Source organism: Camarhynchus parvulus, chromosome 23 (assembly GCF_901933205.1).
Source record: "Camarhynchus parvulus chromosome 23, STF_HiC, whole genome shotgun sequence".
Taxonomy (NCBI): domain Eukaryota; kingdom Metazoa; phylum Chordata; class Aves; order Passeriformes; family Thraupidae; genus Camarhynchus; species Camarhynchus parvulus.
This window is the reverse complement of record NC_044593.1, coordinates 4,637,724-4,665,522: the sequence shown is the minus strand read 5'-3', so window position 1 is coordinate 4,665,522 and position 27,799 is coordinate 4,637,724. Positions and strand designations below refer to the sequence as shown.

General features: G+C 51.2%; 1 protein-coding gene across 6 annotated transcripts in view; it reads left to right on the top strand.

The window, feature by feature from the left end:
• Window positions 1-27,799, top strand: part of SCMH1 (Scm polycomb group protein homolog 1) — a 61,685-nt gene that overhangs the window by 17,093 nt on the left and 16,793 nt on the right. For 4 of the 6 annotated variants that reach the window (XM_030964493.1, XM_030964488.1, XM_030964490.1 and 1 more), the window contains 10 exons: window positions 1,171-1,255; window positions 3,802-3,870; window positions 8,587-8,657; window positions 10,294-10,528; window positions 12,765-12,853; window positions 13,381-13,624; window positions 24,176-24,408; window positions 24,966-25,092; window positions 26,091-26,291; window positions 26,876-27,061. In XM_030964493.1, coding sequence (XP_030820353.1) covers window positions 1,231-1,255; window positions 3,802-3,870; window positions 8,587-8,657; window positions 10,294-10,528; window positions 12,765-12,853; window positions 13,381-13,624; window positions 24,176-24,408; window positions 24,966-25,092; window positions 26,091-26,291; window positions 26,876-27,061 — 1,480 coding nt within the window. In that variant the 5' untranslated portion in view covers window positions 1,171-1,230. Of the gene's footprint in view, window positions 1-813; window positions 1,068-1,170; window positions 1,256-3,801; window positions 3,871-8,586; window positions 8,658-10,293; window positions 10,529-12,764; window positions 12,854-13,380; window positions 13,625-24,175; window positions 24,409-24,965; window positions 25,093-26,090; window positions 26,292-26,875; window positions 27,062-27,799 lie in introns of those variants that run through there. The other 2 variants (XM_030964491.1, XM_030964492.1) reach the window with 2 other exon arrangements.

Here is a 27,799-nt window from a genome sequence, read left to right as displayed (position 1 = left end):
AGTGTGTACAGACACACACACTATTTAGGAGAGAGGCAATAAGTGACTACTGTGCACCTTTTGATTTGGATTAAAAAACAGCCAGGATTTTTTTCCTTTAGTCTTAAATATTCCTTCAGTATTTTTCTTCTCAGAGTATTGCTCAGTGTTGCATGTAAAGAGGCTGTAGTTTGTAGAGCTGTTACAGAAAATTAAACTCTATTTCTCTTACATTTAGAAAAAGCCTGGTTTTCAAAACCCCAAATTCTTGCCAAGTTGGGTCTGTAAATAACCTTTAAGCAGCTACTCAGTGCTGCGTCCTGAGACAGCTTCCTCCTTCTCTTGACTGCCCCACTGTGAACAAAATGGAATTATATTGATACAATTAATCTTTCATTAGTTAGTGGAGTGTCAAAACATGCTATTCGTGGCTTTCCCAAGGGCTGGTTTGTGGCTCAGCCATTCATTTGGGTGTTTTGTGGCAGGGCTTGGCAGGGCTTTATGGGTGTGGCAGGCCCTGCCCTGTGAGAGTGCTTGTGCTGGAGCGCTGGGTCCCTGTACATGACCACCACACATCTCCCAGGAGCTGTGATTTTTCAGGAATATTTCTTTATAACAAGAATGCAAATGCCTTTGCTTGTTGGGCACAGTCCAGCCAGTTTTCCTCTAACCAGGAAAGAAAAAATGCAGCACAACTTGGACGCTCGTGGCAGTACAAACAGCAAAAGTATTTCCTGGGTCATTGTCCAATTTCTCATCCTTATTCCCCAGAGCTGCTGTGAGCAATTTGAATTGTAAGTGGCAAGCTGGGGATTGCTGTGCTGCTTTGCCAGAGTTAATGTTATGTTTCCATGTGTTTTCTTTCATAAATTCCAGCTCTGCCTCCCTTTGTTAGTGAGTGGGAGCAGCCCCTCCTTCCACACACACGCTCTGGACCCGCTGTAGGGTTAGCACAGAGACAGGCATGTGCTCCTTGTGCTTGTTCATGCTGCTCCTGCTGCCATGACTTTGGTGTTGTCCACAAATTGGAGAAAGTCTTGTAGTTTCAGGGGGTAAAATGAGTTTTGTGTGTTCCTGTGCTACCCCAGGTGACAGAACGTGTTTTTCCCCCACTGTGTGATGAGTTAATGCTGGAGATGTCTGTGTGCTCCAGAATGGGGAATTTTCTCATCTTTATTTCTTTTGTCCTAGACATCTTCAGTTCTGTAAGAGCAGCCCAGTCCCAGGATAAGGACAGCAGCAGGTGGTAGAATGCGGAAACCAGGCCCTCAGAAAGGTGAGCAGTGATTTGGCACAGCCAAGGGCCCTGCAGTGAGCTGGCATGGCCTGAGTGCCTCAGGGGGCTGGCAGTGGGGTGGGAGCTGAGGGGATGTGGCTGGAAGCCTAAAACAGAGTTGTATTTCTCAATCCATGTGCAGAGAGCAGTTCATCAATCCCCCTCTGTGACAGGAAGAGGAGAGTCCTGTTTTGGGGCATCCCTGCAGCTCATGGAGGGTGCCCTGCAGAACCCAGGGCACCATCTGGCAGAGCTCCCAGCATGAGGCAAACTGCCTGAGCTGGCACAGGCCTCCCCCTCTAATGAGGCATGAAACCAGAAACCAGCCTGCCTTGTGGAGAGGAAATCTGTCAGGAGGTTCCCCTACCACCCAGCCCCTTGGCCCCTCACACAGCACGTGCTTCCTGGGTCCTGCATCCCCAACAAAAAGGGTGAAGCCAAGCAGGCTGCCTGCAGCTGAGCTGCTCTGGCTTCTTGTGCTTAACAGAAATATTGATTTCCTCTAGTGCTGTGCCGTGCATGTGCGTCTGACTGGAGTGATCTCATCAGGGAGGAGGGGGGAAGGGAGAAGGGAGAGGATGGAGCATCCTCCACAGCTCTTTGTTCACATCTGCTCCACACTCCCAAGGTTTATTGCAGGAGATTTCTATGCTCGATTTCTCTCCTCCCTTTATTTTTTTTTTAATGTCTCCTTTGCTTCTGTCGTGGTTCATCTTACAGCGGCATTATCCTCTTCCTAACACTGCTTGTCCTTTAATGAAGTGAAAATAAATGAAGGAAAGCAGGGAATGGGGATACCCTGCTGTGAGGCAGCTGGAGGGCTTGGCAATAAAGGAGGCTGGTTGATTAGTCAGCAGCATGGCCCAGGCTAGGCTGGCTGGGTTCAGCCTCACTCACAGCTTGTTCTCTGTGCTCCTGGAGCCTCCAGCCAGCCTGCCTCTGTGACCTGGGCTCAGAATGCCAGGCTGTGGGTTGCAGAGGCAGCACCTGCACTGTGCACATGTGGGTTTCTGTCCTACTTACCTGCTTTTTTAATAATGCATTGAACTTGCTCTGTTTCTTTATTTGTCTGCGGAAATTCTTGTTTCGCTCTCTTTCTGCTGCTTTTGTATCCTGCTTAATGAGGATTTTTGCATGTTAAAGGTTAAGAACAAAATGTACCTTCACCTGCAGAGTATGGTGAGAAGCTCCTTTGAGTGCATGGATGCTGTTAGAGCTGTCCTGCAGCACTGAGGGGAGCCTTACCCACCCAGGGGGCTCTTTTGCTTCTGACTTCAATACTTTATGTCCTTTATTCTTGCTTTCTTAGCGACATGGCACAATACTGTGCCTCGTGGTAATGCATTTATTAGGAAGGGTGTCCTTCAATCCTTTTCATTCATTTATGTCTCTCCAAGGAGGCTCTTTGTCTGGCCCATGTCCAGGGACGCTGTGGCCACACTCCATATGTCCCTCGTGTTCATTTCAGGGATGCTGATCTGGCATCCCTCTGTTGGGCTGGAGGCTGTTGGAGGCAGGGTGGGCATCCCCCACTTCTTGCTCCATCACTTTCCAGAGCAATAAAACCTAGATGCTGTCCTGTCCATTGTGCTGAAAAGAACATGTCAAGAAGAGAAGATTGTAGAAATAATTGTCCCAAAGCAATTCTAGACACGTCAAGACACCCCAGGCCACTTTAGAAGCAGCTCTTAGCCTGCCTGTTCCAGCTACTGCTCAGATTTCAAACCTTTTCCTTTCACAAGGAACTGTTTTTCATGGGAGCAAGGCACATTTCACAGGGCACTACCAAGCTGCTGTCTACAATAACCCTAAAAATGGTCTGTAAAATAAAGGAGCTGCACTCCAGGGTGCCAGCCTGGCAGCAGCAGGTTGAGGAGCTGGCTCAGGGTGAACTCTGCCATGGCACAGGATGAGCGTTCCCCACTTTTTGCTCTATCACTCTCCAGAGCTGTCTTGAGAACTTCAATTTTTTTGGAGCTCTGAGACCCAAAGCTGTCATGAGCAAAGACAGCTCAGGTGAGCTGTTCTGCAGAGCTGGTGATGCTTTGCTGTGCTCTCTTCTGAGCTGCAAGGGACACAAGGAAACCTGGTGTTGTGTGTGGAGAGGGCACTTGTGCAGATTTTCAGAGAAGTCATCACAAAGGGCTGAGGTTGCTTGTGTGGAATAACCTGGAGTTGACACACAAGGAGCCATTCTGCACCAAAGATCCACATGAGCCATTTTTAGTGGCTGTTATGTTTGTTCCTCTTAAGCCCTTCTTCTCATAGCTAAAATGATGGAGTTTGCTGTTCTTTGTTATTGCTTGTCACTGAAGGAGAACAGTGGCTGCTGGGAACTAAACAGGGACTGAGGTGCAGATGTGGATCCCTCCTGTACCTGTGGAGAGGAAGGGAGCACAGCCAGAGACAGAGCAAATCATCCACGTCACTGGGGTCAGGACAGGGAGGTCACTGCTCTCCTCTGAAGTGCCTGGAACACAGATAGTGCAGAAGGGTGCATTGTCTGACTCCTTTCCCTGACACAAATGCTCTGTTTCTTGTCTCAGCCATAGACTGGAAAGATGGTAAAAAGCACAAGTACAGCCGCCCGTCAGAGTCTCCCTCCCAGTACCAAGGTAAGAGAGCTCCCTTCTTCCTGCTTCTTTTAGCCTTCCCTTCTCCCTTTTGTGATTTCTGAAGATTTTTTTTTGACAAGTGCATGGTGCAGCAGTGAATATTGGTGATCACCTGTAAGAAACTCTGAGCAGCTCATCACTGCCCAAAGCTTGGGCACATCCTTGTAGGGTTTGGTTCTGGAGAAGGGAAAGGTCTGAGGAGACCATAGAGTCCCTTCCAGTGCCTCAAGGGGCTCCAGGATAACTGAAGAGGGACTTTGGACAAGGGTCTGAAGTGACAGGACAATGGGAATGGCATCATACTGTCAGAGAGCAGGGTTAGATGGGATATTGAGAATAAATTCTTGTTAGGCTGGGGAGGCCCTGGCACAGGGTGCCCAGAGCAGCTGTGGCTGTCCCATCCCAGGAAGTGTCCAAGGCCAGGCTGGACAGGGTTTGGAGCAGCCTGGGACAGTGGAAGGTGTCTCTGTCCGTGGCAAGTGGAAAGGAATGGGCTTTAATGTCCCTTCCAACCCAAACCATTCTGTGATTCTGCTCAGTGAGGGGTAAAACTGCAGCATCTGGCACAGAGCACCCTGTAATCCAGGCTGGAAGGATTTTGGGTCAAAGCTGCTTGGGACACCTCTGAGGAGAGCAGGACAGAGCAGACAGCACCCTGGTGTTTCAGAGCTGTTAGTTGTGACTCACACATTGTCACATTTTACTGAGCAGGACAGATCAGTTGCCAGTGGAGCAGGTGCAGCTGGATTGATGGCTGAGCAAGGTGCCTGGGATGGGGCAGGGTTGTGCTACAGGAGCCTCCTCGAGCCAGGTCTCATAAGCTCTCAGAGGCCTATAACACATTCAAGATAGCTCAGCTACCTCTGGAGTCATAAAAATCAGCAGGATGGCTTCTGTTGCAGTGTTGGAAACAAAAAGGTTTAATAAAAGGCAAAACAGCAAACAGAGAAAAACTGAGCTAGGTGCAGGAGGTCCTTGCTCCTGGTAAAAGCTATTAGTTTCTTTGTTCTCTTCTTTTTCTAGTGAATTGCCCCGGTGGGACTTTTTGGCTCCTGTCCACATGGCTGTCCTTAAGTTTGAGGTGAAGTCCCCTAGGCCTATGAGGTGACTTTTTCACCTAATGGAGGAGAGAAACTTCTGGGCTTCTTTCCTTTTTGAGGGGACAGAGGAGAGTTTTGTCACTCTGTCAACAAAAGGCACACTCCTATAGGGTGGGACAGGCAGGAGCTGTGCCTGTGGGAGAGCTGACCCTCAGGAGGCCGTGCTCAGACATCAGGGACAGCCACTGTCACCTGGGATCTGCCAGCCCAGACCATGCTCTGCTCATTTTCATACAGAGCTGCTTTCATGTGCTGCCTTGGTGCTCCTCAGCAGCCACACATATGGGCTGCAGACTTTAATGGGATGCCTTGATCTGGGTAAGGCACGTTCTCCTTCACAGATGTGACCTGGAACACACATGTATTGTTTCAGTTGGATTGATGACCCCTCGGGAGCCAAAATGCTAATGGAGCCCAAACCAGACTTCAGTTAAAGATATAAACAGAAACTCCATCTTCATTTAAATTCTGGGCAAAGGATCAATGTTAAATGCAACATGAAGAAAATCAAAACATGAGAGTGCAGAGCTGCATTGTTCACAACTACTGCAGTTTGACCCCTTGGGTTTGTGGAGTGTTTTGTTTGGAGTAAATATTTTTGGAGGTTAAGACATCAGAGCCCAAATGTGACTCTCTGCCTGGAAGTAATATGTGCCTTTGGCATGAGCACACGACAAGGAGCTTTCCCAAGGCAAGCACAAGTGACAGACAGTCACCCCAGTGGCATTTCCACAGCCAAGTCACAGGGACTCACACGGGTTCCCAATCCTTGGCTTTGGTTTGGCTCACAGATGGAGTTGCAAAGACAGGGTGTTTCTCATTTAAAGGTTTTTCTCTCATTTCTTCCTGTGAAGAAGATCCTGTGTGCTGGAGAGAGGCAGAAAGGGACTTGGGACAAGGGCCTGAAGTGCAGGGTTTCCTCTCATGCTAAGGGTGTGGTGGCAGCTTCCAACTGCAGTTTGCAGTTTTTACCTTGGTTTGAGGGTAATCTTAAAAAAGAAGTGCAGGTTTTACCTGTGCTTGCCCTGCCATCTGTGTGTATGGGGATGGCTGGTAGTGAACACTGCTGTATCAGCTCTGTCTTTTCTTAGAAGTCTTTCTGCTGCCCCTGCTTTTCTTTGCAAAATAAATCACCAGAACCATTAATGATAGGCATAAGAGAATCACAGAATATCCTGAGCTGGAAAAACCCCCAAGGATCATCCAGTCCAGCCCCTGGCCCTGCCCAGACCCCCCAACAGCCCCACCCTGGCCATCCCTGCAGCGCTGCCCAAATTTCTCCCCCATCCTTCATCTCCCCCATCCCTCACTCTCACACAATCATGGAATGTGCTGAGCTGGAAGGGACCCACAGGGATGATCAATGCCAAAGCCAAACCCTGCCCAGAGCCCCCAGCAAGCCCAGCCTGGGCATCCCTGGAGCTCTGGCAGCCTCGGGGCCGTGCCCATTCCCTGGGCAGCCTGGGCAGTGCCAGCACCCTCTGGGGGAAGAACCTTGCCCTGAGCTCCAGCCTGAGCTGTCCTGGCCCAGCTTCATGCTGTTCCCTCAGGTCCTAGAGAGGCTGCAGTTCTAGTGCTCTGTGTGTCTTCATACAGTGGTTGAATCCCAGCAGGCTTTAGAATTAATCTCAAATAAGTTCCATGTCCAAACACTATTTTTAGAGGCCTACAGCTGTGTCAGAAATTCTCTGCTCCCACTGGGGTTGTGCAGCATGGATCTGGGCTGTGGGGTGAGCTGCTGCAGGGAGCAGGATGGCCTGGCTTGGTGTGGAGGGAGTGAAAAGTGGGAAGATTAAAACCATGACAACTTTTAATAGTGATGGATTGAAACCAGCTGAGGGGAGTTTGTTTGGTTTTGGGGTTTTTTTTTAATAAAATTGTCAGGCACAGCTGATCCTGTTCAGGCGACTGGCTCAGGGCCTGGGGCTCAGACTGGCACTGCTCACCCAGTACTGTCACCTGGGTGTCCTCTGTGTTCTGGGGACAATGACCTCTGAAGGGCCACCCCAGTGTGAGATGAGCCCAGATCAGCCGCCAGAGTTAAGGGCTGGGATGCATAAGGCATTTCCAGGCCAGGAGTGCCCAGCTTTGGTTTGCCTGGGTGTTTACTGCACATTATTCATACAAAGAGTTTCATTGACAGAACCAAGTATAAAATCATATCTTCAATTAAAGCAAAAGAATTCTGGTTTTGTGAGAGCATCATTGCAGTAACTCACTGAATTTCTTCATTCACCCAGTGTGAGACTGTGGCTGAAATGAAAATATGTGCCAGTGGATGGAGCTGAGTATTCTATGGCATGGAGAGTGCTGTCAGTCTGGAAACAGCAATATTCAGCCAGTGTGGCAATGAAACTGTATTTTTTCTGTTCATTTTCCCCATTTTTAACAGTGTACTAGTCATCTGCATGGGAGGTGGTGAGAAAGCAGCATTCCTTATATTTATTTGAAGCTTGGAGATTATGAAGGCCCCTCTGTGCACGAGGCAGCACTGAAGCAATGTGTGCTGACCTTACTGCCTCGGTTTTCAGAGGTGTGGTGTGTGCTGCAGTAGCTAAAATGGCTCTTAATGTAGCTTTTGTTTGGAAAATAGACTGATTAAGAACTTGCCTGACTCGGGGAAGCAGTGGCTGACTTTAATTGTGCTGCCACCACTGCTCTTGAAATGCCTTGAAAACAGTGGTCTCCTGGGAGCTGTTTGGATGAATACAAGTGAATGTCATGCTGGAAGGTTCCTCTCCCAGCTGCTCAGTTTAAATGGCAAAAGTCATGATTTGCTCAGATCACGGGAGCTTTTAATTCCTCATTTAATAACAGGTTTCCCTGGGTGGCATGTTGCTTTTACTTTTCCTGCTGTACGTGAGGAAGGTGCAGGCAAGGATGAAATGCACTGCCCCTGGCAGCAGCACTCAGTGGAAGAGGGATTGAGGTTGGGTGTGAGGTATTGAGCTCAGTAAATCCCTGTTTGGAGGATCCCTGCTGCCATCCTGTGAACTTCATGGCACTTCAGGAAGTTTATTGTTGTCCTTTCCATTTACTGCTGGGGTTGGGCTGATCCCTGGGGTGGGCTGTGTCTGTGCTGGACCAGGGGGACCATCCAGTCACCACAAACCAGATTCCCGTTCTAAATCCACGATTTACAATCATGGCATCACAGAATGGTTTAGGTTGAAAATGACCTTAAAGCTAATCTCATTCCAGCCCCCAAGCTGTGCTGCTCACAGCCCACAGTGACTGTTTGCAATCCCCAGACTGAGTGATGTCTTTAATGAATGGTTTTGAAGGGACAGTTGTCTGGAGGACTCAGCAGATTCCCATCTGTGCTGGGTGTTTTCCATTAAGTTGCAGGTTGTTATCCTGGCTCTGTGCAGCCCCTTCTCAGCAGCACCGAGGCAGGAGGATGCCGAAGGCAGAGCTGTGCTTTGTTCTGCCTGTCAGTTGCAGTTGTAAATCTTCTGTGCTCACAAACATCAGAGGTTCTTGGTGAAAACACGTTGCCTGTGAGCACCTCCTCTGTGAGAAGTGCAGAACTGCCAGCTCAGGAGTCTGGGCAGTTCTTTTCCTGAGAATTTTGCTCATCTGTTCCTATTTGAATCCTTTTGTTTTTAATTCTCAGGTCACTTCACCTGGGAGAAGTACCTGAAAGAGACATGTGCCATCCCAGCTCCTGCCCATTGTTTCAAGCAGGTAAGAGGGTAAAAACAAGAAAGGTCAAGGGCTGTGGTCCACTGGGAGCCCTGGAGTTCTGAGCCTGGGATAGACCCCTGGCTTGGCAAGGAAGATACTTAAGGATATTGGAGACTTAACAGAAATCCAAGTGCTGAAGCAAAGATTAAAAAGATGCATTTAGAGTAGCACAGAAGATTTTCCTCTCAGATGTGCACGTTGGAAACAGAAGTGTGCTATTAACTCTGCCAAGCCCTTGGAGAAAGTGTCCTGAGTAGGCTGGGATCCAGCTTTTGGTGGATCCTGCTCAATCAGGAGATTTTCAGCAGAATTCACCCAATTGTTGTGAATTGTTGACAGAATAGCAGCCCCTGGGCAGCAGGTATTGAGCCCAGAGGTGGCTGTGCTGAGTACAGGGCCTGCAGGAGTGAATCAGTGTGGGACACCTGGGTCTGGGCAGAGGAGAGCATCAGTGTCTGTGTGGGTCTGGGGTTGGCTGGGTGATCTTCCTAGGAGAGGGTTAATCCCCTCCCCTGGGCACTGGTGGGGCTGCACCTCAGATCCTGGGGTCAGTTTTGGGCCCCCCACAACAAGGGACCTGGAGCATGTGCAGAGAAGGGAACAGAGCTGGGGAAGGGGCTGGAGACCCAGGAGAGGCTGAAGGAGCTGAGAAGGGGCTCAGCCTGGAGAAAAGGAGGCTCAGGGGGGCCCTTGTGGCTCTGCACAGCTCCTGACAAGAGCATGGAGCCAGGTGGGGTCAGGCTCTGCTCGCAGGGAAGAAGGGACTGGATAAGAGGAAGCAGCTTCAACTTGTGCCAAGGGAAGATTGGGTTGTATCAGGAAAATTTCTTCATTGAAAAGGTGATCAGGCCAAGGAAATGTCTGTCCAGGGCATTGGTGGAGTCCCCATCCCTGGAAGCATTCAAAAAACATGTAGTTGTGGTGCTTAGGGGTGCTGGGTTAGTGGTGGCCTGGGCAGTACTGTGGGAACAGCTGAAGCTGATGATGTTAGAGGTGTTTTGCAGCATTAATGATTCTGTGATTCTGAGAACAGACTTTAGTTGCTTGAATGATGCAGGATGGAAGGATGGGGGTCTGTTACAGACGTGCCAGGGCTTGCTGAGTTCTCTGTGGTGCCTCTGCTGTGCCTGGAGGGGCTGTCAACCTTCAGCAGACCCCGACTGGGTGCTCGTGCTGCTGGAAGCTTTGTGCCTGAGCTGGTGCATGCAGGTATTGGCAATCCTGGTCTGACTGGCCCCTTGTTGCTGTTGGTTTGGAGGGTCCCCAGGGGGCCCCCTAAGCTGTATGTAACCTGTAGCAGCAGTCAGACTGGAGACTCCACAGGGATTCTGAGGGTGCAGATTAGATGAGGGTTTATTGGGGGTCCCACCCCCAGGAACAGCATGGTTTGAGGGAGAAGGGGGAAAAGGGAGAGCCTAGGGAGCCAAGGGCCAAGAGAGCCTGGTCTACCTCCCACAGCTTAACAGGGAGATTCAAAGTAGGCACAGAATAAGCCTTGGGCCAATGGGATTACAGATCCATGATTCTGCAGGGGAGGATCACAGGCTTGGAACAAACCCTACATTTTCCAGGGATGAGACAGAGCAAACCATTGAACTAAAACATAACACCACAGCCCCTGTTCCACTCTTTTCAGTCCTACACTCCACCTGCAAACGAGTTCAAGATCAGTATGAAGCTGGAGGCCCAGGACCCCAGGAACACCACGTCCACGTGCATCGCCACCGTGGTGGGGCTGACGGGCGCCCGGCTGCGCCTGCGCCTCGACGGCAGCGACAACAAGAACGACTTCTGGAGGCTGGTGGACTCTGCTGAGATCCAGCCCATTGGCAACTGTGAGAAGAATGGAGGGATGCTGCAGCCTCCACTGGGTGAGCTGGAGTTCAGCTGTCCAACAAGGGTCAAGTTGATGGTGGGGAGGGTTGGGGTGTGGGGGTGTGGGAGTGTTCCTCACTCGGGGCTCATCAAGTGTGGTGGTGTTTGCAGGGGCCCCAGGACGAGGGGCCATCCACTCCGGAACAGAAAGCCTCACCAGCTTCTGAGAAGGAAAATTCATTATAAACTTCAAAATCCCCATCAGCCTAAAAATAGACTTCTACTCCCTTACCTTCTTCCCCATTGCACTGTTTGTATCATGATCTATCCTACAATTTGCAACATGATATATGGCCTCAGACCCCTACATTACAAAATTTTTCACCTACCTACTGTTCTTCCTAATCACCATGCTCATCCTAATCATTGCCAGCAACCTATTTATCCTATTCATTGGCTGAGAAGGAGTTGGAATCATGTCCTTCCTGCTAATCAGCTGATGACATGGACAGGCAGAAGAGATGAGAATCTTGACTCCATGTTTCAGAAGGCTGATTGATTATTTTATGATATATATTATATTAAAAGAAAATTATATATTAAAACTATACAAAAAGAATAGAAGAAAGGATTTCATCAGAAGGCTAGCAAGGAATGAAAAGGAATGATAATAAAATCTTGTGACTGCTCACAGCCTCGACACAGGTGGCTGTCATTGGTCATCTGAGCCCTTCCAACCCAAACCATTCAGTGATTCTGCTGCCCATCTCTTCCGAAGCCCTGTGGGCCGGTGGGTCCCTCCTGTGGCCTGCAGAGGGCCCGAGGCGCAGGTGGAGCAGCCCGGGCTGTGCTCGGGAGCAGGTCCGGGAGTGCTGCCCCGTGTGCCCGGCTCTGCTCTCTGTCACCTTGTGCCAGAGGAGAGGGCACGGTTAGGTGAAATATTAGGAAAAAATTCTTCCCTGTGAGCGTGGTGAGGCCCTGGCATAGTGGGATCAGGGAAGGTGTCCCTGCCCATAGCTGGGCAGTGGAACTGGATGATTTTGCACCCAGCATGAAGACAGGTAACTGAGCCAGTGCTGCAGTTGTCCTTCTGCCTGCAGAGTTCAAAGGCCTAGAAAACCCAGTAAGAGTTTTCTCTTTCCTGTAGTGTTTTCCGTGTGCACACATCTGCTGCTGCTCTTTCTGTACACAGATAATTCCAGTGACAGCAGCCAGGGCACGGCTGGAGCTGGGCCAGGGCAGCTCAGGCTGGAGCTCAGGGCAAGGTTCTTCCCCCAGAGGGTGCTGGCACTGCCCAGGCTGCCCAGGGAATGGGCACGGCCCCGAGGCTGCCAGAGCTCCAGGGATGCCCAGGCTGGGCTTGCTGGGGGCTCTGGGCAGGGTCAGGGGTTGGACTGGCTGATCCTTGTGGGTCCCCTCCAGCCCAGGTTATTCTGTGATTCACATAAAATGTTTTCTTTGCCACTGTGGGAGCTGAGCTCTCCTATCCCCTGTGGTTGTGGCTACTTGGGTTGGTTTCCAAGCTGATCTGTCAGAGCTCAGGGCTGGCAGGGTGACCTGTGCTGAGCACTGCAACCTTGGCAAAGTTTTGCCATGTTCTTGATCCAGGTGCAGTGCCAGGATTACCTTCAAAACCCCTCCAACCACAGACCTAACACAGCTGAGCAGCAGAAATTGCCTGTGCAGGAAGATGCACATTTAGCAAAGATATTCTGTGATATCCAGAGCCTTGTGTTGGTTGTATAGTCATAGTCAGTGCCACATACTTCAGAGCATGTGAAATTGCTTTTTTCTTCCCATAAGCCCCCTCTTGTTATTTCTCCACTTTTTTCACAGCAGGTGTCGAGCCAAAACCTGACATCCTTCCCTATCATGTGTTCCAGCCAAATCACAGCCTCTATTTCTTCAGATTAGCTTGCCTGCAGCTCACACTAGAGGTAGAGGAGGCCACCCAGAAGCTGTGATTCCCTGTTGAGAAAGAAATTCCATAGCCTGAGTGTGCACTTGCTGATTCACATCTCCCCTGCTGCACGAAGTGCTCTGTCTGGATGGTCAATGGGATTGTTATGATAAGTGAATATTGCAGTCAGACAGCTGTTTCCAGATGTTTCTTTTCAATAACATAAATGCTTTGCATTCAGAATATCTGGCTAAAGTCCCACCTGACTCCAGCATGAGAGGAGGGTGGTATGGCATCACAGTTGTGTGAGTTCCCATCAGAGCAGGCATGTGCTGCCAGATCCATCATCCCCCACAGGCTAACAGTGTCCATCTCCTCTTCCCTCCCCTCAGGCTTCCGGCTCAATGCCTCCTCCTGGCCCATGTTCCTTCTGAAGACTCTGAATGGAGCAGAGATGGCTCCTGTCCGGATTTTTCACAAGGTATTTCCCTGTTTGTGCAGATCCTTCTGGCAGAGCACCAGACTCAGAGCTGGTGTCTCATCAGAGATGTGCTGGTCCCATAGGAGGTGACACTGCACAGCTCAGGGCTGCTCTAGAACAGAGCTGTGTCCTCTGCAGCTGTGTCATAGCAGTGTCAGGATGTAGCCAGAGGTCTGCCAAGGAAGTGTTTGGGCTTCAGGGCTCAGGCTTGAGGCAGGAGCTGGTTTTTCACTGGGGCTGCAGGTGCTGCTCACAGTGGGGAGTGCAAGGTGGGAACATCAGCACCTCTGTGGAATGTCCCACTCCTGGGTTCAGCCCAGCAGTGAGTAGTGGACTTTGCTGCCTCTTGATTAAAGGGCAGTGGCTGTGTAGCCCAGCCAGTGTGTGCACACCTCTTGGGGTTCAAATCCAGCCCACTAACTCCCTTCAGCTCCTTGTGGAGGTGAGTTTGCTGGTGAGGGCACAGCCCTGGTGTGGGGAGGCGCTGCCATGTCCCCTTTGAGCATATATTCCACTTCTTCTTGTAGGAACCACCATCTCCTTCCCAAAACTTCTTCAAGACAGGTATGAAGCTGGAGGCAGTGGACAGGAAGAACCCTCACTTCATCTGCCCGGCCACCATTGGGGAGGTGAGAGGTTCTGAGGTCCTGATAACATTTGATGGCTGGAGAGGTGCCTTCGATTACTGGTGCCGATATGATTCCCGGGACATCTTTCCCGTAGGCTGGTGTTCGCTGACTGGAGATAATCTGCAGCCCCCTGGTACAAAAGGTAAGGCCCAAGGTTGTTTTTTAGCTGTCTTGGCTCCTCCACTCAGCTCTCAAAGAGCAGCAAAGCAGGCAGAGACTGGCAGCAAGGACATCTGGGTGCCCTCTCTGGTTTTAGTGTGTGGTAAAGGTCCAGGTGATCAGACCTATAGCACTGGAACAGCCTGGCACCAAGGTGCTGAGGAGTGGCTGTCCATAAAGCTGGGCGCAATGATGGCTCTGGGGAGGGATGGTGCTGGATACAATATTGCTGAGGTCTGCTCCTCTCCAGGAATTTCCTTGAAGTTTTTCCTGCGCCTTTGAACCACATTTTGCTGTGCAGTTTTTCTCAGGGGGCCTGGAATAATGAGAAGTGTGAAGCTGCAGGACTGCTCCCCTTTGTACTTGGGGCAGTTTTCTTGGTGTGCCTTTGCTGGGAACGTGGACAAAGCAGGTGTGGAGCAGGTTGTGCCTGCCTTGTTCCTAGGGCTCTGATTGTTGGGTGGGAGCAGTGCTGGGGAACTTGATGCCTGGCAAAGCCCTGAGCAGTGGCTGGTTTGATTCTCAAGACTTGTCTCAAGCTTTCTCACATCACAGTTGTGTTTGGGCTCAGGGGGCTGTCACTGTCCCCAGGCACATCCCTCTGGCATTTGCTGGCTGGCACACTCTGCACATGGCTGGTCAATGAAATGAGGGGCAGGAGAACAACCTCTCTGCCAGGCTGAAGGATTGCTTAGGAAAGGCTTTTCTCTGACAAGACTGTTCCTCTTGGAAGTCCTGGGTCAGCTCATGCTGCCCTGTCAGGCTGGTGCTGTCCTGTGTCCCTGGCATGGGCCAGGTCTGTGCTCAGGGCTGCAGGGCTGGTCTCAGTGGATTGCCTGAGGTGATCTGTGTGCAAGCCAAGCTGTGAGCTCCCCTTGGCTGAAGATGATTCCTCTTTATCTTGGATTTCTACATTTTGCCTTGCTGTTCCCAGCCTCTCCCTCTCTTCCTGCTGGTTGTTGTGTCCCAGCTGAGCACTGGGGCCCTCTCAGGCAGTGGCTGACTCCTCCAGTGGTGCCCTGGTGCTCTCACAGGCATCTCCAGGGTGCCTTGCAGGTACTGCACAAGTGGCTCAAGACATGTTTGTGTTTGGTAGGAGCTTTCCTGGCAGTAATCTGCAGGTGGAAGGTTTCAGGAGCACAGTGGAAGCCTCCTTCTCAGGAGAAGTGGGAACCTGTCCGACTCTCAGCCCCAGCACAGGCAGCTCTGTTCCTCCCCAGCCTCCTCCTGCCAGGGGCTGAAGCAGTGAGTGAGCAGAGCCCAGTCAGTTATCCAGAAACAAGACCTCATTGTGCCATCCTGGGAAGCTTTTGCTTCTCCCTTGGCAGGTGGCTGGGATGGCTTCTCCCTTTCCCATTGGCTCCACGTGCAGTCACTCTGCACTTCCTGCTCGTGTACAAAAATAGTGACCCCCAAAAAGTCACATCTCCCCACTCACAGGCAGAGGCAGCCCTCACCCTCAGGCAGATTTCTGCTCTCTTTGTCCTTTTTTTTCAACTCCTGGGACAAGAGTAGGGGTTGGCAGGGGTTGCAGGAGCCATGTGAAAATGCCAGAGATCAGCCTTGTCTTTGTGCTTTTGCTTCTCCCTCTGTGCCTGTCTGCTCCCTCTCCTGACCAAGAATTTCTGACTTGCACTTTGTGGGATTAAACCAAAAGAACAGAGTACTGGGAGCTTTCTCTAATGAAATTCCTCCTGTGTTTCCTCAGCCCTGCTGTGGTGGAGGGTTGAGCACAGCCCTCCCAGACCTGAGAGTGCTGCTCTTGGCAGGGTGGGAGGATGCATCACCACAGGGGAATTGCCTTTTCCTTGAGCTCCAATAAACCTTCTCCATGTGCCAGCCTGCAGAACCATGTGGTGGAGTCAGGCAGTTTCCCTTTCCTGGTGGGAATTCCTCTTAAAGAGAGCTGGAGAGACATGCAGGCAGTCAGCTGCTGCTGTGGGAAGCTGCTCTGTGCTCAGTTACTGGGCTGGCTGTGTGAGGCCCTTGTGGAAGGTGGGGAATCCTGTGAAGAGTTAACTCCATGGAGAATGAGTAACCCCGTGGCTTCCTGGGGCTGAGCAAAAAGAGGCCTCGTGGAATGAGCTCATGTTCAAGGGAAGCACAACTTCAAAGAGGGCAGGCATGTTTATTTAATGCTGGTAGCTCCAGTCAGCTCTAATCTGTCTCTGCTGCTGGCTGCCAGCAGAAGTGGAGGAGTGCAGAGCTTCTCCCAGGCATGGTCCTTCTCCATCTCCAGGGCCTCCCAGTCCCAGCAGTGTTTGCTGAGCTGGAGCTGGGGCCCAGCCACTCCATGGAGCTTTCATTAGGCCATGTGTGTGTGTTAAAGAAGGAAAGGGAGGTCAAACAGCAAGAAGGAGCAGCCTGCCATGCCTGCTTGGTAATTCCACTGCTGCCTGCTGGCTGTGCAGTGCCTGTGGGCTCCTGGGCATCCCCTGGTGCTCCTGTCTGGATGCTGCACACCTTGGAGCTGGGGGATCCAAACCAACACACCTCATGGGGGAAATGGAGCTCTGGGAGTGCCTGTGGTGGGTCCTGGTCCTCTCTCCATGATGGTCATGGGCCAGGGATGGATGTTGGCTCTGCTGGGCTACAGAGCAAGGCAGAATGTGGGAGAGTTCATCCTGTGCACCCACAGCTTCTCCAGCTCAGCCTGGCAGCTGCTGGGGGAGGCAGGTCCCAGTGGCTGTCCCAAGGAGGGGGAGTTCTGTGTGTGTGCAGCAAACTTCCCTCAGCACCCCACCCACACCTGGGGTGCTCCCAGGGACGTCCATTGGCCAGGAATCCCTACTCCACTCCTCATTTGTGGTGTACAGCACCTTACATGTCTTTTCATGCCTCTTATACATGTACTTTTTTACCCATAAATACATCTCTGTACCTTAAATACACATCTGTACATACCTTTAAGGAATAGAAGGTAAAGTGGATTTTCTGTTCAGCTGAGCGCTGGCTGCACTGGAGCCTGGAGCTGGAGCTCTGCTCAGAGGTTATAGAGTCAGAGAACATCCTGGGCTGGAAGGGATCCACAAGGATCATCAAACCCAGCTCCTGGCCCAGCACAGGAGAGCCACAATCAAAGCAACCTGAAAGGACCTTGCCCACACACACATAGAGACACCAGTGGCCCTTAAGTCTGCTCCCACGTGTTACTGTGGAGAGCAGGGAATATTGTCACCTCGAGCACAGGGAAGCAGGGACACAGGTAAAGCCTTCATTGTCTGTGTCTCAGAAGGTGTCTGTGCTATTCCTCCATCCTGGCTGATACCAAGTTGCTCTGGATTCCTGATGGGTTTGCTACCCCCTGTTCCACCCTTCTGGATGCTCTGGGACTGTGCTGTGGGAGGGGGTCAGTGGTGAAAGGGTTAAGGTTGGCAGGCAGATCTGGAAGCTGCTCCAGCTCTGGAATTTGGTGCACTGGAATTGCTGCCTTGGCAGCAGCCCAGCTGGCAGAGAGCCCCAGTGCCTGCTCAGGTCTGTGTGTGCCCTCAGACCCCGCTCCCTCTGCCTGGGCTCAGCTGCTGCTCCCTCTGCTTGCAGAGCAAGCCCATGTAAGTAGTTTTAGTAGTTACCATGGGGATAGGCTGAAGGGGAGCTCCATCCACCCTGGGCTCACAGCTCTGAGTTACCCTGGGACCAGAGCTGCCTGCTGTGGCTGCTGCAGTGACTCCAGAGGGTTACAAGATGCTGATCCTGGACAGAAACTTCATGAAGTTCTTCATTTCTCACCACCACTGCTGCCATGTGATTTGTTGTTTAACTGCTTTGTTTCCTCAAAGGAAGATGATGATCAGCTGCTAGGTTTCCTGCCCAGGGGCAAAGGTAATGTGTATTTTATTATTTTATTTTGGACATTACCTGGTTTCTCTTCCTTCTTCAGGGTGAGAACATAGTGGTGGGAAGAGGAGCCTCATCAGGAGTAGTTGGCAGGGTTACAGCTCAGGTGAGCTCCTGTGCATTCCTGCTTGGAGGAGATGGGAAATTATTAATTCATTACTGTCTCTTCAGGACTGAGCTGGGATTTGGAGCTCACACATTAAGCTGGGTGACATTGCTTTGCACTGGCATGGCTGGTTTGGGGGCCACACAGGTCGAGCTTATGCACCAACAGCAGGAGGAAGGAGGGTACACAGAGCAGTTCAGGTGTTTATCCGTGAGGGTAACACACAAACAGCCCTGGAGCCTGGGGGTGCTGCCTCTGAGGCTGCTGTTGGAAGATCCCAAGAAAATCTTTTGAGCTATCTGGAGCACAGAGCCAAGGCTCTTAGCAGTGACCCTGGCTCAGCTTGGATGTGTGTCCTGGAATACACATGGGGGGTTTGGGGGCTTGGTAAGGGAGCCCAGCACTGCAAGAGGCTCTGGAGTGCTGACAGTGCCTGTGGCTCAGCAAACACCAGATGGGAACCATGGCATGTCAGAGACCTGAGGGTACTGAGTGATGTCTTGAGGCTGGAGGAGCCTCTGAGAAGAGGAGCTGACCTGGGAGAAGCAGTTTCCTCTGGTCTCCATCTGTCCTTACTCTCAGTGTCTAGACCTTCCTCTCAACCTGGCTTTTCGTCATGTTTTATTTTGAAATATTTCATATCCCAGAGAATCTGGGTTTTGTTTAGGGTGTTTCCTTCCCTTTTCCACCGTGCTTCCTGGCCCAGAACAGAGTTTCAGTATCTCAGGGTGTGACTGAGCCTTGGCAGGAGGTTCCTGGTGTTGGAAGCTCCCTCTCTTTGGTTGAACAGCACTGGGGTCATCACTTTGTTTCTGCAGGATCTCTGACCAGTAACAACACTCCTGTTCACTGGGACGTGGTGCAAGTCTGAGTGCTTCCAGGATGGAATTGCACAACCTCAAGGAAGAAGAGTGCTCCAGGGTTGTTATTTATAGGGGTCTAAAAGTGCCTGGCTGAGCTGCTGATTGCAGGCAGGGCTGGTGGCTCTGCCCAACCATCCTCTGCTGGTTTGGGAGCAGAGTGAAGTCAGCCTAAAGTGTGCCCAGGTGAGAGTTTGTGTAGGACAACCACAGGAGAGCAGGATTTCCCATCAGGATGGTTTAAACACTGAGTTTTACAAAACACTTCAAGGAGTTCACACTCCACACCTTGTTCCTGCTTGTCACCATATTCCAGGAGCTTGGTCACCCTTTAAATTCCAGGATTTGGAGTCTTGTTCTCAATCCCTGTCTTTGCAAGGAGCCTGTGTCTCCCAGCCTTGGTCCTGTGTTGTGTCTGCCATGTCTGCTGAGAGCTCAGGACAATCCAAGTCTGGAGCCGTCCCAGGGCCTCTCTTTCTGTCCCAGTTGTGCTCATGGTGGCCAGTGATGATGGTCTCTGCTTTGGCAAGAATCACAGGGCTTTGAAGCTTTCACATTTTACTCTGGGACAGGCAATGAGCTCTGGTTCCTGTCCAGCTCCAACCTTCAGGATGTCTGGGATTGGGATGCCTCACTCAGGGAAGGATTCAGCCAGATCTCAACAAGATTTCTGCTCTCTGGCAAACTTGCTTATCTTAAATGGGTCTGTTAACCCAGCTCTGAGTGCTGCTTCTGCCTGGGAAGTGCTGAAGATGGACAAGGGGCAGTGAGCACCAAAGGACATGGAGGGGTGGCCTGCAGGACATCTGTCAGAGTGGGCATGAGTGGAGTGCTCAGAAATCATCCCCTGCGCTTCAGGACACTGCAGGGGCCACTGTGGACATCTCCAGGCAGAAGCACATGAACTACAGCTGCATCTGAGAGTACAGAGCCCTTGGCACAGAAAATGGGAATTTGGGATTTGTGCTCCTGCAGCTCTTGGTAAATGAAATTGTAAATAGGAGAGAAAGGCAGGAAACTTTTCTGCAACTTCAGACTTTTCTCTTCCATATTCTTTTATGTTTTGACTTTGTAATTCTTGTCCCAAGGACATAATTTTGTCTTCTTCAAGCTGTGACAAGTCTCAGATAAGCTGATGGGTGACAAATGTTGCTTCCTAGCATTGACAAACCCTCAGAGTGTGGATGGCAACTGTGCAGAGTCTCCTGTAAGCAACAGTTTCAGTCCCAGGGTGGTGGGCAGCTGCAGGTGCCTTGTGTCAGCTGATGGAATATTTTGGCATTAGGAGGTAGAGCCTGAAATCAGAAATTCTCTGTCAAGTCTCTTTGTTTTTGCAGAAAGCTCAAAACTCTTGTTTGAACTAATCCTTCAGTGGTGAATAACATCATCAGTGGTGCCCAGCTTCTCTTTGGCTCTGAGCTCAGCTGTGTTTGAGCTGCATTTTCAGGGTGATGTTTCTCACTGTGCCAAATGGATCCAGTGGCAGCCAGCCTCCTCCTCCATGTCTGCCATTGTCCTGGATGCCTGTGTGACCCAAAACAAGACAGTTCAGCCAGCAGAAAAATTCCAATTATTAGTTTTCTGTCCCCTTAATGAGCTGAAATAACCATGAGTTCAGATTCAGGTCAGAAAGGATCTCAGGGTTGCATGGCTCAACTCCTCCAAAGCAAGACCAGCTCTGGATTATTATATTGCTCAGAGCTCAGATGAGCAACAAAGCTGTGGCACAGAGATGCTGCTTTACACAGGAAGAGTTGATTTTCTAAGTAAGAGAGACCCTACTTGATTTTCTGAAAATGTGGCTCCTCTTAGTGGCTTGTACAAGGAAGGAGAAAGTGAGGATGTCTCTGGCAGCTGCTCATTGTTGGGCTGGCTCTGTCACCAGCTGAATCAGAGAATCACAGAATATCCTGAGCTGGAAGGGACCCCAAGGATCATCCAGTCCAACCCCTGCCCTGCCCAGAGCCCCCAACAGCCCCACCCTGGCCATCCCTGCAGCGCTGCCCAAATTTCTCCCCCATCCTTCATCTCCCCCATCCCTCACTCTCACACAATCATGGAATGTGCTGAGCTGGAAGGGACCCACAGGGATGATCAATGCCAAAGCCAAACCCTGCCCAGAGCCCCCAGCAAGCCCAGCCTGGGCATCCCTGGAGCTCTGGCAGCCTCGGGGCCGTGCCCATTCCCTGGGCAGCCTGGGCAGTGCCAGCACCCTCTGGGGGAAGAACCTTGCCCTGAGCTCCAGCCTGAGCTGCCCTGGCCCAGCTCCAGCCATGCCCTGGCTGCTGTCCCTGGCCCAGAGCAGAGACGGGAGCTGCCCCTCGGGAGGAGCTGCAGATCCCTGAGCTCTGCCCTCAGTGTGCCCTGCTCCAGCTGCACACACCAAGAGCCCTCAGCTGCTCCTCCTGTGGCCCCTCCTGACCCTTCAGCATCTTTGTAGCTCCTGTTTGGACACTCTTTGATAGCTTTAGGTCCTTAATGATTAAGACACAGTAATAGTAAGAATAAGATGCAGTAAAATTGAAGCTTTTGGCAGTTAAAGGAGACTTTGGCAGTGCTTGGAGCTGGGAGATAATCCTGCTTGCTGGGCACAGCTGTTTCCACCTCTGGAGCTCTGTGGGTGCTGGGGTGGGTGCAGGCAGGGCTGAGTGCTGGGCACTGATCCCTGCATAGCAATCCCTTGTTTCTGGGCCACATCTACATGACAGGGGCTGAAATCCTGCAGGAAAATAACAGGCACCTGAAAAGGAGCTACAGGCTCCTTTAGGGAGCATCCAGTCACTGGAAGTGGTGCCTTGGGGGTGAGGCAGAGTGTGGCCAGCTGTAATACTGTGTTTTGGGGGCTGCACCGTTGATGTGCAGGTACAGCTGGTGGGAGGACTCTGCTCAGTGCATCTGCTAGGGCAGGAGAAATGTATTAGCACAGCCTGGTGTTTGCTCAGATTCTGGTTCAAATCCAACAAAAAAGCCAGGCAAGTCTGCTGGATCGTGGGAGGATAAGACCTCATTTCATTAAATCACTGCAGGTCAGAAAAATGTCTGTGCATTGCATCAGTCTGATGGAATCAGCCCCAGGGAAAACATCAGTGCCTGTCCAGGGCTGTGCTCAGGGCTGTGCTCAGCAGCCCTGCTGGGCACACAGCACCAATCTAGGTCACAGTCTGTGTCTCTCTGGCCTGAGCTGGCTGCACATTTAGATGTAATTTAGCCTGTTTGAGTGAACAGCCTCCCTTGCTGTGGCTGCTCCTCCATCCCTGCAGGAGCTGTGGCTGTAGAGGGACCAGGAATGTGCTGACAGGGCCACAGGCACAGTGGGAACTCCTCTGGGTGGCTGAATGACATGAGGTGTCCCATCAGGGGATCTGCATGTGCCCAGTTATGGGCTTTTATTGGCCAAATCCCAGAACCAGTTCTTCAAGCCTGGTAAATTACTATTACATGTACTGTCTTTACAGCTGAAGTGGGCAACAGATTTTTCTTGCATTTATTTCACCAAAAGATGAAATCATTTATTAAAATCTCTCATTAACATAAGATTATACAGTGAAAGCTTTCACCAGGAGTTCATCTGACAGCAGTCTCCTTTTTCCTGGCAGTGAGTTCCCAGTGATGTGGTCCCAGCCTGGGAGCAAAGGGTGCAGTCCAGCTGCTCTGCCTGCTGCATGCCAGCTTCCCAAGTGCACCATTTCTCTGGGTTTGTTACTAGTCAAACTGAGAAAACATGTTTGCCTCACAGCTTGTCTGTAGAATTCTCAATTTTTCCTCCACATTAGAGAAACCTCATTGTGGCACGGCTTGGTTTAGACACTGAGTGTTGTGCAGATCTCAAATGAAATGCTCCCTGCCCTGGCTTCCACATCCTTTTGATATTTAACAGTTTCTTTGAAGTATGGAGAGTTTTAGAATAATGAAGTCATGGATTGGTGTAGGCTGGAAGGGACCTTAAATCCCATCCCATTCCACTCCTGCCATGACAGGGACACCTCCCACTGTCCCAGGGTGCTCCAAGCCCTGTCCTTGGGCACTTCCAGGGACCCAGGGGCAGCCACAGCTGCTCTGGGCACCCTGTTCTATTCAACCTTTATCCTTGTTCTGTCAGCTTGTGGGATTCTAATGAATGGTTTGATACAAACATTTCTCTGCTACGATCAGTCATTGCAGACCTGAAGCCAGAGGCCCCACAATTCCCTGATCAGCACCTGCCTTACCTGTGCCATTCCTCCCTGCCCTCAGTGCCAGCTGTCACCTGGAGCAGGTGACACTTCTGGAGTACCATCAGCTCCAGGAAGCACCTGAGCTATCACACTCAAAATAGTCTGGCTTTTAACACTTAACAGCTCAGACAAAAAGTAGTAAAACCCTGTTTCTGCCACATGCCCTGTGTCTGCCTGATACAAAAAAGTCGTTATTCAGGAAGTCAGGTAGATCCTGATGATTGTGTGGTTCCTCTCAGCTTCTGATACAGAATGCACAAAAGCAAGGCAATAAAATTGAAACTAAACATGCCCACATGGCAAGCAGAATGGAGCTGGATCCTGGATGCACTCTGTGATTAGGGTTGGAAGGGACCTTAAAGCTCATCTCCTTCCAACCCCCTGCCATGGCAGGGACACTTTCCACTATCCCAGGTTGCTCCAAGCCCTGTCCAACCTGGCCTTGGGCACTTCAGGGATCCAGGGGCAGCCACAGCTTCATTGTGCCAGGGGAATAAATCCTTGCTCACAGTAACTGCTCCTAAAACCTCATTACAGAAACCTTGAAAATCTCTGTATATGCCCACAGTTGTGCCATCCTGGTATCAATCTTTTATGGTCTCTGTTTCCCTGGCTAAGACTTTTTTCCATAACTACAAAGCCCCTGATTTCAAAAGTATTTGCCTGTATTTTTTCCTAATTCCTTACCCCTATGTTGGGGTTTCCAGATGTGAGAAACAAGACATCCTAAAGATCACTGTGCAGTTTTCAAAATGCAGCAGGATTTTGATTTGTTTCTTTTTAGCAGAAATTTAAAACAGAAGGAAATACTGGTCTGCTAGGCTGGGCCAGCATATCTCTGACCTTTAGCAGGCTTGGGGAAGATGACTGAACAAATTTAGGGCATTTGTGGGCAAGTATAACAGAAACCTAGTTTTGTGATGGAAAGAGTGGGAAGATTAGAAGGAGCACACCTGCCTCTGGCAGTATGTGGAGGAGCAGGGCAGCTGGTCCAGCAGAGATGAGCTCTTGCTCAGGGCCAGGAGCAATAATCCCTGCAGGCAGGGAGGATGGAGCTGGTCCCTTCCACTGCAGTTTGCTGGGAATTTAGGGACAGATTTGACATCAGCCTTGAGAGAGGGGATTTCCAGTGTTTGCAGCACTGGCTCTGTGACTGGCAGACAGGTCTTGGCTGATCCCTCCCCAGGAATGCTCTCAGAGCCTTTTCCATGGCCACTGGCAGGTCACCACTTGCAGAAGGAAGAGATGTAGGTGCCAGTTGTTTTCAGGAAGGAAGGTATGGCTGGAAGCATGATCCTTCTGGAGTTCAGCCCATCCAGGTTAAGCCCCAGTGTCCCCCAGCTCGAGTTCTGAGCTGGGGATCCATATGTTTGGTTTTTACTCTGGCATGGAGAGCAGTCCCCTGCCCAGGGGTCTGGGAGTTCTCCAAGTTTTTCCATGTGTATAAAGATGGAGGCTGCTCTTGTTTTGATTCTCACCTGATTTAATTACATTTGCTTTTTCTCTTTTTATTTCAGTTGTGATTCCAAAGAGCCCTTTACCTGCCTCCGAAGTAAACTCGGAGAAACCTAGCATGCACAGTAGCACAAAGACTGGTTTGGGGCATCAACAAGGGCAAAGGCGTCGCAAAACAGGGAAGAAGAGTGGTCGAACGACCAAAACACTAATCCACCACCCCATGCCTACACCCTCCAAGTCAGTGGAGCCTTTGAAATTCCCCAGAAAGAGAGGCCCCAAGCCTGGCAGTAAGGTAAAAGCTGATGCTGATGCAGGCGGGTGAACAGCAGGTGCTGCAGGTCCTGCCATGGGTTGGTGCATGCGTGTGTTTGTGCACGTCTGGCTCAGCCTCTGGCTGCGTGACTGCAGCAAGTAGGAGAGCAGAGGGGTGTGTGGGCTGGGAGTGTCCTCAGAGCCCAGCCCCAGAGCTGTAGAGAATGTCTGTGTCCTAAAGATCATTTCCATCAAGAGTCCGTGTCTTTGGAAGTGCATTGGCTGTGGAGTAGCATGGCAGATGCTGGGAGCATGACAGGATGGCCAAAGGGTAGAGTAAGCTCTCCTTTCCTTTGTGTGTGGCTAGTGTGAGTCAAACAGAGGTGGCAGATCCCAGGCTTGTTATTTTTCAGGGTTGTGGTTTGTAAAATACACACACATTGATTACTAGGTTCTTGAGACACCCCGTCATCACCATCAGAAATGTGTCATGTTCCACAGTGCCTTGTCTGTTGGATGCAGAGGAGAGAGTGTAGTGATCATGGGTGGTAAAGGAGAGCAGGGGTAAAAGGAGAAATATCTCCTCTTTTTCTGCAGAGGAAACCTAGGACATTGCTGAACCCAGCACCCACCTCTCCAACAACCAGTACCCCAGAGCCAGACACAAGCACTGTGCCCCAGGACGCTGCTACAATCCCCAGCTCTGCCATGCAGGCTCCCACAGGTAAGGAGGGTCTTGGACCACGTTCTTGACAGGATTGCATAGTTAGGAGCTGCAGCAGGCAGGCAGCAGCACCCTGAGAGTCCCATTTCTGCCTAAGCCTGTAAACCAGCAATCCTTACCACTCCAGAGAGGCTGGCCTGAGAGAGGCACATGAGTCCAGAGCAGCTGTTCATTTATCTTTCTATTGGAAATAATGAAGTAGGAAGATTGCAAGGCCACCTGTTGAGTGCAAGGACCCCTTTCCCCTGCGTGCTGGTGACTCCACAGCTCTCCAGATACATTTGTGGTCCATTATGCCCTGGGGCAGTCGGGTGTGCAGCACCCATTGTGAGTCCCTCACCATGCAAGGCACAGCTGCTGGAACTGCACAAGGGGCAGAGGAGGTGCTGAAGGACTGTGATCTGTCCAGCTCCAGCCAGGATATCAAGGCACACAGGGACAGGAGGGAATAGGGGAGGAGAAGGAGCAGCAGTGAAGAGTGTATGCACTGCTACAGCTGAGGATGTATCTGGTCAGGAAAGTCTAATGCAAAGCTGCTTTTGACATGTTGAGTCAAGCATTGGATATGGGCTGAGCCCTCTGTTTCCCCAGAATGTAATTGGCCAGTTTTCAGAGGAACCTAAAGAAGCCAGTTTCCCTAAAAAGGAAACACTGTGGGAAGCTCTAGAAAGTGAGGGCTGCATTCCTTCTTCCCCTCTGAACATCACAGCCACCTTACCTGGCTGGCATGGAAACCACTTTACAGCCTGACTGCAGGGGAGAGCATGGGAGAAACAGCAGCAGTTTGGAAGGTGAGCATGAGGCAGGAAGATTTTGGAGGGGGATTCCCCTCTAGAAGCGTCTGCACTGTGAGGATGCAGTCAGGCAGTCGTGGTGGATTCCACTTTGTCAGTGATTGGACAGTCTTAATATCTCAGCATCTCTCAGGCTGGATTTTAGGCATCTGTTTCTTGCTTTCTTGAGTGGGTTAACAGCAAACACATTTCTCATCTTGGCAGTTTGCATTTACTTGAACAAGAACGGCAGCACTGGGCCCCACCTAGACAAGAAGAAAGTTCAGCAGCTGCCAGACCATTTTGGACCAGCTCGAGCTTCTGTTGTCCTGCAGCAAGCAGTACAGGCGTGCATTGATTGTGCTTATCATCAGAAAACAGTCTTCTCCTTCTTAAAACAAGGCCACGGGGGAGAGGTCATCTCAGGTGAGAACGGGCCCGCAGCACTTGGCCTCCAGAGAGGTTGTTGCAAGAATTCTCTCGTTGGAAGATGTCTGTCCTGAAGCTCGCTGCAGCCACAGGCCAGGGGCAGACAGAAGAGTTCTGTCTTCTCTTTCTTGCCACACATGTGTGTCAGTGAAGCAACAGCTGGCGGCTGACTCAGAGCGGAGCAGTTCCCATGGCCCGCGGGCACAGCTGCTGGAGCGGTGCTCAGTGCTGGCACCAGCCTGGGCAGCAATCCTGCCCCAGCCCTGGGAAGAGCCCCAGCAGGGGGGATTCCACAGCTCCTCACGGAAAGCCAAGAAATACCCCGGGTTTTATTTCTCCTTTAAGCCCGTGCCTAGCTGGATCTGCCCTTCCTGGAATCTTTTCCGTTCCCTCGGACGCGGCTCCCCCGGCCCCGTGCTGGGTGCAGCAGGCTGGTCCTGGCCTGCCCTGGCAGAGGAAGGCTTTGTTGGCTCTGAGAGCCCAGGATGCTGAGATCCAGGAGCTGCCTGTGCGGCCCTGGGCGTAGCCTCCCGCCCTGGCGGGGGGTTCACGTGTTGGGCTCTGTTTGTTTCTGTCTCCAGCTGTGTTTGATCGGGAACAGCACACTCTGAACCTGCCAGCAGTTAACAGTATCACCTACGTCCTCCGCTTCCTGGAGAAGCTGTGCCACAATCTGCGCAGTGACAACCTCTTTGGGAACCAGCCTTTCACTCAGAACAGCCACATGCAGCGCTCTCACCAGTACGACCACGACAGGTATCTACCAGGTAGGAGCTGGGGGGGTGGCACTGTAGGGACCCAGGTTTGATCTCTATCTCAGAAGGCAGGCTCCTGTTCCAGAGCCCTCTCCCAGGGTTCATTACATCACACCCAGTGTCGTGTACGTGCCCACAGGGCTCTTGTTGTGTAGGGTTCCAGTTGCGTTTTCTGCCTGTCAGTTTGGTTTCCATCTCCGCTGGAGGTTTCCGTTCATCCGTGCTGTCTCCTTGTCTTCCTGCTCCCCTCGTCCCCCAGTCCTTGCCACTTCCTGTGATCTGATTGTGGTGACTTCATACAGCTGGGAATTCAGGTGAAAGACTGCAGGAGAAGGGACAGTGATAACACACAGCAAGTAAACTGCAATTAGAAATGAATTAAAGCAGAGTGGTTTCCACGCTGTCCGTGGATCTGCTGGCATCAGCCAGGGCATCCAGCCCTGGTGGCCTGTTCAGGGGTGATGCTCATGCTCAATCTGAGGCAGAGGTGGTTTTGTTTTCCTTGGCATGGCATTGAAGCAGCTCCAGCTCACCCCACAAGGCAGCTCATGCCACAGTGCAGATTATCAGGCTGCAGAATGGCTCTGAAGTAGAAGCAGTGGAAAACAAGCCCATCAGTTCCCCCACTGTGCTGGGCAGTGGCAGCAGGCCTGGGGTGATGACTGCCCCTCAGGCTCTCTGGGGGTTCTGGGGGAGCTCCTGCTCCAGGAATGTCAGTTGTGGAGAGGATAAAGCTGTCTGCACCCTCTT